This window comes from Engystomops pustulosus, chromosome 10 (assembly GCF_040894005.1).
Source record: "Engystomops pustulosus chromosome 10, aEngPut4.maternal, whole genome shotgun sequence".
Lineage (NCBI taxonomy): Eukaryota > Metazoa > Chordata > Amphibia > Anura > Leptodactylidae > Engystomops > Engystomops pustulosus.
In genome coordinates, this window is record NC_092420.1 from 52605596 (window position 1) to 52618655 (window position 13060).

At 43.0% G+C, this 13060-nt stretch overlaps 1 protein-coding gene across 4 annotated transcripts in view; it reads left to right on the forward strand.

Moving 5' to 3' along the window:
- LOC140105137 (complement factor H-related protein 5-like) overlaps window positions 1–6215 on the forward strand; it is a 307689-nt gene extending 301474 nt beyond the window's left edge. For all 4 annotated transcript variants that reach the window (XM_072129066.1, XM_072129065.1, XM_072129064.1 and 1 more), the window contains one exon: window positions 6047–6215. In XM_072129066.1, coding sequence (XP_071985167.1) covers window positions 6047–6051 — 5 coding nt within the window. In that variant the 3' untranslated portion in view covers window positions 6052–6215. The remainder of the gene's footprint in view (window positions 1–6046) is intronic.
- Window positions 6216–13060: the final 6845 nt, after the last annotated feature.

Consider the following 13060-nt stretch of genomic DNA (forward strand, 5'->3'; position numbering starts at 1 on the left):
AATGATCGAAAATACCCTAACTTTTTCATTTTTCCGTGTATAGAGCTGTGTGAGGGCTTATTTTGTGCGTAACAAATTTTACTTTCCCATAATGTTATTTATTATTCCCTGCTATGTAGTGGGAAGCTGGAAAAAAATTCCAAATGTGGAAAAAATTTTTAAAAACGCGTGTGCGTCCCATTCTTGTGGGCTCAGTTTTTACATCTTTCCCTATGTGCTCCAAAAAACACCTCTACTTTATTATTTGGTTTGGTACGATCGCGATGATACCAAATGTATACAGGTTTGATTGTGTTTTAATACATTTTCAAAAATTCAACGAATGTTTACAAAAAAGAAAAAAATATTTTTGCCATCTGACACTAATAACTTTTTCATACTTTGGTGTACAGAGCTGTGTGATGTGTAATTTTTTGTGAAATGAGCCGACGTTTTCATTGCTACCATTTTGAGGACTGGGCGACATTCTGATAATTTTTTATTACATTTTTTATGTCATGTAAAAAGGTGTAAAAGTCGCGTTTCGGACATTTGGGCACCATTTCCCGTCTTGGAGATCACAGCCGTCAATAACCGTTTTTTATATTTTGATAGATCGAGCATTTTGGGACACCTAATGTGTCTGTGATTTTATTATTTATTATTATTTTTTAAACTTTTTTTTTTCACTATTTCTTAGACCATCTAGTGTACACAGGCTCATTGTAATGGATAGTCAGAAGCCAATCAGCCTTGGGTCAGACGAAGACCCGAGGCTACCATGGCAACCGATCGGCGGCCCCCGATGACGTTCGGGGGAGCGACGATTGGAGGTAAGATGGCGGCGCCCATGTGCCACCATGCTTCCAGTGCCACCGGCGACTTTGCTGGCGGCAAATAAAAGGTTAACACCCGTGATCGGTGCAAGCACCGACCACAGGTGTTAGCGATGGGCTGCGATATGCAGTAAAGCCCATCTCTGTATGAAGAGGGCTCAGCCCGTGAGCCCTCTTCATAGACCCTTATATCCGCCACGGGGCATGAAGGGGTTAATAAGGGTTTTCAATAACTTAAATAAATGAACAATTATTATTAATAACAAATTCATTAAAAATATATTATACACATATTAAATATTCTGCGATCAACCTCTTACCTATATATTTATTTCAAATCGTCTGATATTATGGGTAGATGATTCAGGAGAATGATCGGGAGTGTTGGATGGAACGCTGTTGTGGAACACATAAGGGAAAATGGGAGGAACGCTATTTGGAACGAATGTGAGAAAGTCTGGTTGGAACATATGAATAATATGAATAACTACGGTGGCCGTTACAAACAGACTCTCTCACATGCATTCCAAATAGCGTTCCTCCCATTTTCCCAAATGGGTTCCACAACAGCGTTCCATCCAACACTCCTGATTGTTCTCCTGAATCATCTACCCATAATATCGGGAGATATGAAATAAATATATAGATAAGAGGTTGATTGCAGTATATTTAATATGTGCATAATATATTTTTAATGAATTTGTTGCTAATTGTTATTGAAAACTTTATATTTTGTAGAATGTTTGTATTCTATATTGACCTGACAAAGCGCCCAATAGTAGGCAAGAAGCGCGTTGTCCGATTTCATGTATGTTTTTATATAAACGTTTTCTTTTAATGTATTTTAACTTTAGTTATTAAATTAAATTGCATCATTCAGCTATATAGCATAATCAATTCAGGTTGCGCCATATAAAGTCCTATTTTTATCTATCAGACGAAATATTCCTTACTTTCATCGTGGATAAAACCTGGCATTTCTACAGCAGGGAGAATTCCACGACATGGACGAGGCAGATACGTTTTGATAGTGTTGTGCCTGCCGCACAACCACCGGAGGAAAGCACAACACATATTAATTTACGAACAATCGGATAGCCATGTTTATTTGCACCAGGAAGCACCTGTGTTCTTTTCTTCTTTCGCGCCAGTATGAACCTCTTAATGACTTGTGACGTGTTAGTGTACCGCAAGTCCATTATGGTTATATAGAAAGGGCTCACAGGCTGAGTCCTTTCCATACAAAGTCAGTGTTTGCTGCATATTGCAGCAAACACCCACCAGTAGCATCCGCAATTGGTGCTGGCAAAAGCCGTAGCACACCGCCATATTGCCTTTGATTGTCACTACTTTGATGTCATTGAGGAGCAACAATCCAATTTCTTGGCTGGTGGCGCATTGTAAGAGGGAAGAAGGAATAAAAGAGAAAAGGAAAAGTAGCAAAGATAGATGAAGTTATTGTCATGGAAAAATAAACATGTTGCTGTATTTGACTTATCAACAATCATCATCCAGATATATTTGTATTATAAGAAAATCAACTTACTTTGGAAAGTGATGCTACCATTAAGAAAAACCCGTTTTGGAAGGTTTATTATTCCTATACATAAAGATTTGGATTATAAGAAGATTTTGCTAATAACCTTGACCGGAAGTGGGGAGAGGGATGAATATGGGGCAGAGGAGACTCCTGATACAGGTATACACAGGCTGCAGCTGCCCTTCCCTGGGGACTAACCATATGCTGCTGGAAGGGCCCTTATGTAATTGTACTGAAATTATACAGATTGTTGACAAATGCGTTTTTAAAACCCACATAGCATAGGCTATTGGAACCTGTCACCATTCAAAAATCACATTCCTGGTGACTGGTTCCCTTTAAAGAGGCTGTTCAGGTTTAGATATATTTTAAAATATGCCCGGGGGACTTTAAAAATAATTTTTTAATAATAAGAGCATATACTTGCCTCACTGTTTGCTCCTATGCAGCTGTGGTAATGCTCATCACTGTCGGCCTCTGTTTACAGGTGCATGAACATGGTGCATTAGTTCTGTTTTGCAATCTGATTGCAGACTTGGCTCACTTATAACACACTTGCTAAGAGTAGTCTCACTCTCCAGCAGCTACACTACAGTGTCAATTCTGAACAGTTAAGACTAGTGGAAGCATAATCTGCATACAAGCCTTGAAATAGTCGCAATTACTGGAGAACCTTAAAAAATTTACCCCTTTATACCACCTCTGTCAAGAGGGACGGATGGGCGTAAAGGGGTTGCGGCCATTCGCAGGCTGCAGGATATTTCTACGCCAGCTAGGATTTGGCATGGAAACATATGCTGCACAGATCCTCTTGATGTATCCAGTGGCGCAAGAGAGGTGAGGATTTTCATATGCCAGCACTTCTGCGATAAATGTGCTTGTATGATAAATCTAACCCTGTGCTTCTAAATAATATATACCCCGATACCAAAATTTACACGCTGTATACACTCACCGGCCACTTTATTAGGTACACCATGCTAGTAACGGGTTGGTCCCCCTTTTGCCTTCAGAACTGCCTCAATTCTTCGTGGCATAGATTCAACAAGGTGCTGGAAGCATTCCTCAGAGATTTTGGTCCATATTGACATGATGGCATCACACAGTTGCTGCAGATTTGTCGGCTGCACATCCAAGATGCGAATCTCCCGTTCCACCACATCCCAAAGATGCTCTATTGGATTGAGATCTGGTGACTGTGGAGGCCATTTGAGTACAGTGAACTCATTGTCATGTTCAAGAAACCAGTCTGAGATGATTCCAGCTTTATGACATGGCGCATTATCCTGCTGAAAGTAGCCATCAGATGTTGGGTACATTGTGGTCATAAAGGGACGGACATGGTCAGCAACAATACTCAGGTAGGCTGTGGCGTTGCAACGATGCTCAATTGGTACCAAGGGGCCCAAAGAGTGCCAAGAAAATATTCCCCACACCATGACACCACCACCACCAGCCTGAACCGTTGATACAAGGCAGGATGGATCCATGCTTTCATGTTGTTGACGCCAAATTCTGACCCTACCATCGGAATGTCGCAGCAGAAATTGAGACTCATCAGACCAGGCAACGTTTTTCCAATCTTCTACTGTCCAATTTCGATGAGCTTGTGCAAATTGTAGCCTCAGTTTCCTGTTCTTAGCTGAAAGGAGTGGCACCCGGTGTGGTCTTCTGCTGCTGTAGCCCATCTGCCTCAAAGTTCAACGTACTGTGCGTTCAGAGATGCTCTTCTGCCTACCTTGGTTGTAACAGGTGGCGATTTGAGTCACTGTTGCCTTTCTATCAGCTCGAACCAGTCTACCCATTCTCCTCTGACCACTGGCATCAACAAGGCATTTTCGCCCACAGAACTGCCGCTCACTGGATGTTTTTTCTTTTTCGGACCATTCAACACATCACACAGTTGCTGCAGATTTGTCGGCTGCACATCCAAGATGCGAATCTCCCGTTCCACCACATCCCAAAGATGCTCTATTGGATTGAGATCTGGTGACTGTGGAGGCCATTTGAGTACAGTGAACTCATTGTCATGTTCAAGAAACCAGTCTGAGATGAATCCAGCTTTATGACATGGCGCATTATCCTGCTGAAAGTAGCCATCAGATGTTGGGTACATTGTGGTCATAAAGGGACGGACATGGTCAGCAACAATACTCAGGTAGGCTGTGGCGTTGCAACGATGCTCAATTGGTACCAAGGGGCCCAAAGAGTGCCAAGAAAATATTCCCCACACCATGACACCACCACCACCAGCCTGAACCGTTGATACAAGGCAGGATGGATCCATGCTTTCATGTTGTTGACGCCAAATTCTGACCCTACCATCGGAATGTCGCAGCAGAAATTGAGACTCATCAGACCAGGCAACGTTTTTCCAATCTTCTACTGTCCAATTTCGATGAGCTTGTGCAAATTGTAGCCTCAGTTTCCTGTTCTTAGCTGAAAGGAGTGGCACCCGGTGTGGTCTTCTGCTGCTGTAGCCCATCTGCCTCAAAGTTCAACGTACTGTGCGTTCAGAGATGCTCTTCTGCCTACCTTGGTTGTAACAGGTGGCGATTTGAGTCACTGTTGCCTTTCTATCAGCTCGAACCAGTCTACCCATTCTCCTCTGACCACTGGCATCAACAAGGCATTTTCGCCCACAGAACTGCCGCTCACTGGATGTTTTTTCTTTTTCGGACCATTCAAAGGCACTCAAATCACCTTTCTTCCCCATACTGATGCTCGGCTTGAACTGCAGGAGATTGTCTTGACCATGTCTACATGCCTAAATGCACTGAGTTGCCTCCATGTGATTGGCTGATTAGAAATTAAGTGTTAACGAGAAGTTGGACAGGTGTACCTAATAAAGTGGCCGGTGAGTGTATATCAAACATACCTATAACAAAAATGTCACTGAACACAAATCAGTAGAAGGCTGGGATCAAAAATTATCAAGAGTCCAGCTCTCTAGTTGGAAGTCGGTCAATAATGAGACTTAAAGGGAACCTGTCACCAGGAGACCCATTCTAAGCACTCCCTAGTCCCCACAGAGCATAGTACATACACTGCAAAAGTGTTTTTGTATTAAAAATTGGTTTTACAGAAAAAAAGATATGTATGTTATATTGTACCTTTCATTAGCATCTGCTGTGTGACTAGGCAGTTGCCAACCCTTGGGGAACAGCTTCTCCATGTGACCTTTTCAAATATATGAAAACACCCATCACTTGGCTTAGCGACGCCCCCTGCTCCTCTACAGCCAATCCCGAGTGAGGGGAGTTATTCATATATTTGAAAAGGACACATGGAGGAGCAGTTTCCCAAGGGTGGGGGGGGGGACTGCTCCTTTCCAGACCCTCCCAATGTGCAACTGCCTAGTCACACAGCACATGCTAATGAAAGGTACAATATAACACATCTTTTTTTCTGTAAAACCTATTTTTTATACAAAAACACTTTGACAGTGTATGTACTATGCTCTGTGGGGACTGGGGGAGTGGTAAAAATGAGTCTCCTGGTGACAGGTTCCCTTTAACAGACAATACTTTCCTAACTTTTCACTTTCAGTTTCTATTTTCCTAAAGGTAAATAATGGATATTTCTTACTCAGGTTATTTATAACCTTTTGTATATTTTCAGGTTTATGTATTTTTATCATTAGATGGTTTATCATGAGGGTTAATCTATATTCTTTTCTCTTTTTTGACAGCTTGAGCTACAAGCCGATTTTTTCACCAGCAAAATATTAGAATAAAACACAACTGCAATTACAACTAATGAACGGCAAATGCTACTCATGTATAATTCAATATGATCGGACACTCTCTAATGCTTTGTAAACTTATATTTCAAAATTAAAATGCAAAAATTAAATGCTATTTAGTGTCATTTTTTGGCGATATACTTGGAATTTATTATACAAAATGACAAAGAAAAAACAGTTGCTCAAATTTAAAAAATGGGAATTGGTGATATTTATTCTTTACTATAGGTTATGATCTTTGTGTTATAAGATATGATGAACTACTAGGAGGAACCCCTATCTTGTACTTTACCATAACAAACCGGCCGTGCACATCATGCAGAGAGCACTATATAATGCTTAAGTGCTACATCTATGTGCAGGACAAAGGGGAACTTTCCTGGAATTTCAAGAGGTGGTAATAAAGTACTTTCTTTTTGGAGACCAGGAAGGGGGGAGTGCCAGCACTTCTGGAAGGGAGGTCACATCACACATTGTACCAGGGCATCACTTTCCAGGAGAAGTTCCCCAAACTGCCAAGAAGGCACTGACACAGAAGAGGTGCAAGGTGTCCTCCAAAGAAGGCATTTGGAAGGACACAATTTATCATTGTGAGACATGCCCAGAAAAAACAGGACTATGGGGGACATTTATCATACACTGGCGCTGGTGCCGGAAGCTCCTTGATGTATCAGGGCAGGAGCCTGTGCCGCGTTTATTAAAAGTCGCAGTCGGCACCGAGTGCGCCAACGCGGGGACAGTAACACTGGGGTTAAGGTGGCGGAGAGAGCTAAATAGTCGCAAGTTCTAGCAATAGGCGCAGAGGTCCTGATGAAGATATGTCCCTATGTATGAAAGATTGGTTCCGATTTTATCATATATCCCTGGATTTTTAGATTACCATGTTGTTACCCTGATGTACTATGCACTTATACATCATGCTGCATGCCGCACCTTCCCTTCTATGCCCTGCCATGTGCCTAGCCCGTAGATTACTGACCCACATGAGGTATTGCTATAACCGGGAAAACACACACCATGATTTTTGGGGTGTTTGTCTCCTGTGGCAGGAGCTGGGCACAAGAGGACATAATGGATATTTTTTTACTATGCACTTTCCATAATGCATTTTTTGGGGGTCCACCTGCTGGGCTAAAATTCTAACTATACCCCTAGATTAATTCATGTAGGGTCAGTTCTTAGGGGTTTAATGCCTGTGATCCAAATGCAAGTTATTCCCTTTTGAGCCCCACCGTGTCTCCACCCTACAGATTATTACTGCCTATTGTGTATTGCCCTAAACTGGGTAACACGCAGAATGATTTTTGAGGGGTTTTTCCCCAGTGGAATGAGTTGGGCAAATACTTTTGTCACTACAGTACAATGGCATGTTTGATAAATTGCAATACAATTTTAACTCTGCACTACTCACTTTGTATTACATTTGAGCCAGCATCTTAGGGATTTATAATGCTCATACAACCATACATACATTCTTTGAGGGGTGCCATTTCCAAAATGGGGTCATTACTTGGGGGTTTCTGATGTACTGGTACCTCAGGGGCACCCTCAACACCAATCTAGTGAAAACGGAGCTCCAAAACCTAAATTTTGTTCCTTTCCTGCTGAGCCCTGTTGTGTCTCCATCCTGCAGATTATTTCCCTAACCGGGGTAACCCGCAGAATGATTTTTGATGTGTTTCTCCCCAATGGCATGAGTTGGGCAAAATGCTTTTGTCACTACAATGGCAAATTTGATAAATTGCAATACAATTTTACTATGCACTACCCACTTTGTATTACATTTGAGCCAGCATCTTAGGGGTTAAAATGCTGATACAACCCTACATACATTCTTTGAGGGGTGCCATTTCCAAAATGGGGTCACTATTTGGAGGTTTCTATTGTACTGGTACCTCAGGTGTACTCCCAACACCAATCTAGTGAAAACGGAGCTCCAAAACCTAAATTTTGCTCCTTTCCTCCTGAGCCCTGCCGTGTCTCCATCCTGCAGCTTATTGCCGCCTATGGGGTATTGCCCTAGCCGGAGAAACCCACAGATGTTGCTACTAAAACTTGAAACCGCACATCTTAAAAAAAAAAAAAAAAAAAAGGGAAACATCAAATTATGGAAATAAAAAGAAGACCGATGGCAAAAGGTTTCTACAAAAAAAATTGCGGTTTGCCTTTTTGTACAGAAAGAAGAAGATTTGAAACTTTGAAATGTCTTTTTTCAAATTTTTCCTAAATTTTTGAATTGTTGCCCCCCCAAAAAAGAAACTGATCACCAAAAAGACACTACTAACATAAACTACAATGTCTCACAAGTAAACAGTCTCAAAATCACAGGGATATCTTAAAGCGGTGAAAAGTAATTACCACAGGAACAGACACTGGTCAAATTTAAAAAAAGGACTGAGCCTTAACTTACAAACAGGCTGCATCCTTAATTGGCTAAACAAGACTTTATATGGATATCTTTTAGAAAGGTCTTTCTTCTTGCCACTCTTCCATAAATGCAGTATATGACCGATTGTTGTCCTATGATCAGACTCTCCCACCTCAGCTATAGATCTCTGCAGCTCATCCACAGTGATCATGGTCCTCATGGCTGAATCTCTGATCAGTCTTCTCCTTGCTTGAGAGGAAAGTTTAGAGGCACAGCCGGATCTTGGTAGATTTGCAGTTGTCTGATACTCATTCCATTTCAATATTATCGCTTGAACAGTGCTCCTTGGGATGTTTAAAGTTTGTGAAATATTTTTGTAACCAAATCCGGCTTTAAACTTCTCCACAACAGTATCATGGACCTGACTGGTGTGTTCCTTGGTCTTTATGATACAGAACCCTGAGACTATCACAGAGCAGGTGTATTTATACAGAGACTTGATTACACACAGGTGGATTATATTTATCATCATCAGTCATTTAGGTTATTGTCAGTGACCCAGGTACAGAATCAGCAGGCAGTCTCGTGGTCGGGGACAGGCAATAGGTCAATACAGGCGGCAATGGTTCAGGGTTTGGGATGGAGCAGGAGGTCAGGGCTGGCAGCAGAGGAGCAGAATCGTAAACAGGTCCAGGGTCACAACAGGAGGTCAATACACAGAAACAGGTCGCAAGAAACAGCTTTCTTTTAGGCATGAGCACAAAGATCTGGCAGGCAACACAGGAAGGGGCTGGGAATTTATCAGGAAAGGCAGGTGGCCAGCAGCAATTATCAGTGCGCTGACCCTTTAACTTTAACAGAGTTGGCACACGCGCGCCCTAATGGAGAAGGGACTCGTGCATGGAGCCGGGGGAGACACTGCTGGGACCCGGCAACGTGAATACCACAGAGAAGACCGCAGGCCATACAGAGGTAAACTGGTGTGCGTGCAACCCGAGACGGGGGTCGCAGGGACAACCGTGACAGTGATCTTGCAACTTTTCAGCAATTATTTAAAAAAAAAATCACAAGACATAAATCTGGCTTTGCACTAGCAGTGGCTCTATGTTTAAGCTACTATTTCTGTTTACTGGGAAAAGGCCCTTGCAATTTTTTTAAATTCAAAATAAAAAAAATCACAAAAATCCTCTGATTTTTTTTTTGTCACAATGACAGTGTGGAGGTGGCAGCAACTTGGCAGGCCACAGAGTGGCACAATGACAGTGTGGAGGTGGCATTAACATGGTAGGCGACAGAGTGGCAGAATGACAGAGTGTGGAGGTGGCAGCAGCAGGAGGTCAGAAAGTGGCACAATGACAAATTCTAGAATTGGCAGCAACAGGGAAGGCCACATTGTGGCACAATGACGAAGTTTGAAATTAATTTGAAGTTGAAATTTTCCATTAAAATTTGAAGATTAGAGACGCCACATGCATCATACATTACAGTTTTCCTGAAAATATTATGTCTTTGCCAAAAAAGAGGTGGACAAACCTGGTAGGCCGCAGGAGCCCACAGAATGGCACAATGACAGAGTGTGTAGGTAGCAGCAACATAGAAAGCCAGAGAGTGGCACAATGATAGAGTGTGGAGGTGGCAGCAACATAGAAAGCCAGAGAGTGGCACAATGATAGAGTGTGGAGGTGGCGGAAGTAGCAGCCCACATAGTGGCACAATGACAAAGTGTGGAGGTGGCAGCAACCTGGTAGGCCACAGAGTGGCACAATGATAAAGTGTGGAGGTGGCGGCAGCAGCAGGAGCCCACAGAGTGTTACAATGACAGAGTGTGTAGGTGGCAGCAACTTGGAAAGCCACAGAGTGGCACAATGATGTGCTGATGGACTGAAATACTGAAAAGACAGTTGGCCGATGCCTTTGTGTGCCATTGTCCATCCTCTGTCAGGTCTGACCAAGGGATTCCTGGCAGTGATCGTTCATGTACTTCTGCCGCGGCTGCTGCTGATGGAGCTGCTACTGCTCCTACCCCCCCCCCCCCCCCCCCCATCTCCCCACAGCAGCCGTGGTAGAAGTACATGAGCGATCACTGCCAGGAATCCCTTGGTCAGACCTGACAGAGGATGGACAATGGCACAAAAAGGCATCGGCCAACTGTCTTTTCAGTATTTCTCTATAGTACCCCAGTTGTTCCTCCATCTCGGCAGCTGGAAAAAAGTCACCCATTTTTGACCGGTAGCCAGGGTCCAAGAGGGTGGAGAGCCAAAACTCATCCCTATGCTGGATGTTGACTATTCGGCTGTCAGTAGTTAGGCAAAGCAACATGCTGCGGGCCATCAGCACAAGTAACTCTGAGGGACTCCCGGCCTCCATCTCAACTTTATACTGCCACGTTGGTTCTGGGTCATCTGCCTCGTCCTCTACCTCCTCCGGATGCTCCTGCACCTCCGCTCTTGTCACCAGAGTGGAAAAACCACTGATTTCAACAGACTCTGCTTGTGCTCCAATGTCCTCCTCCTCCTCCAGTTCAACCCCCAGTATCCACCACTTCTCCAGTGCCCTGGCCAGACAGATTTTGCAGCATGAGTTCCAGGACATGAAGCAGTGGAAAGACGTTATTCATCCAGCAGTCCTGGCGGCTGACAAATAACGTGGCAGTGGCTGACATCAAAGTTACACAGGGGAGTACTCCGGTCCGCTTGCATCATCAAAAAATCATTAATGGCTTTTCTCTGTTCATTCAGGCAGTCTAACATATGGAGGCTGGAATTCCAATGGGTGGAAACATGGGTGGAAACATCGGAAACATGTTGGGGTAGGCTGTTCTGCCACTGCAACTCGAGGAGAGTGTGCTTGGCTTTGTAAGAATGGCTGAAGTACATACACAGTTTCCTGGCCATTTTGAGAATGTCTTGCAGATGGGTGGAAGACTTGAAGAATCTGTTGACAACCAGATTGAACACGTGCAACATGGGCCACCCCTCCTCAATGCAGCGCGGACACCATGTTCCTCCCATTGTCTGTCACCATAGTTCCGATCTCCAAAACGGAAAGCCTTGGAGCAAAAATCACTACAGCACCGTATAGTAGAAGCAGCTGGACGCTACAGGCAGCACATGCAGTGTGAAGCTGCCTGTTTATAGGGCTGTGTGACTGCACATGTGATCGAGGGTGTTACTTTTTTCCTTCCCAGAGTTCTCTGCCCCATGTAACACGTTGTACTTGCGCCCATTTTGGTAATAAAGGTAATTAAACTTTGTTCCCATGAATCACCGTAAACTTCGGATTCATGACGAATCGAAGTTTCCTGAAATTCTAACCGAATTCCGATTCGTTAGAATCGATTCACCCATCTTTAATTATGATATAGAAATGGAGAATCTCCTGAGTGTTCCTAACAAAAAAAAACTGTCAAGAAACTGAAATCTGATCTGATACCGGTATTATATTATCATCCAAAAAACGTAAAGAAACCTTCGGGTCGCCCGATAGTGTCGGGGATTATATCCCTGACAAGTCAACTATCGGAATAAAATAGATGTGTTATTACAGAGGAAAGTGGTAAAAATGGAATCATATCTAAGAGATTCCCAACAACTAATAAAAATACTGAAAAACATCAGGATACCAACAGGGGAGAATATATATCTGTGTAGCTGTGACGTTTCCTCCCTCTACACATGTATTCCACAGAGAAAAGGTGTAGAGGTAGTAGCTGACATCCTAAAAGATGATTGGATCCATCTGAAGAACACAAAGAATTTTTAGTGGAAAGCATTTGTTTCTACTTACAAGATAATTATTTTTGGTATGGAGGCAATTATAATAAAGCTTTGCCAACCTTTATAAACAGAATTTTGAAGAACAGTTTATTCAATCAAATAGAAATCCCTATAAAGACAAAATAACTCTTTATAAACGCTATATTGATGACTGTATAGTCTTATGGGGTGGCACGCAGGAAGAATTCATATTATTCTTAAAGTATACCGTATATACTTGTGTACAGTCATGGCCAGAAGTTTTGAGAATGATACATATGTTAATTTTTACAAAAGGTTAATCACAGCTAGAAAGATTGCACCTCAGTCAACAATTTATCACATCATCAAGGAATTCAAGGAAAGAGGATCCATTATTGCCAAAAAAGCTCCAAGGACCAGCAAGCAGCAGGACTGTCTCTTAAAAGTGTTTCAGCTTCAGGATCGGGCTACCAGCAGTGAAGAGTTTGCTCAGGAATGGCAGCAGGCAGGTGTGAGTGCATCTGCACGCACTGTGAGGCAGAGACTCGGAGCAAGTCTTGGTGTCAAGGAGGGCAGCAAAAAAGCCACTTCTCTCGAGAAAAAACATCAGGGACAGACTGATATTCTGCAAAAGGTACAGGGAGTGGACTGCTGAGGACTGGGGTAAAGTCATTTTCTCTGATGAATCCCCTTTCCGATTGTTTGGAACATCTGGAAAACAGCTTGTTCGGAGAAGACAAGGTGAGCGATACCACCAGTCTTGTCTCATGCCAACTGTAAAGCATCCTGCAACCATTCATGTGTGGTGTTGCTTCTCAGCCAAGGGAATCGGCTCTCTCACAGTCTTGCCTAAAA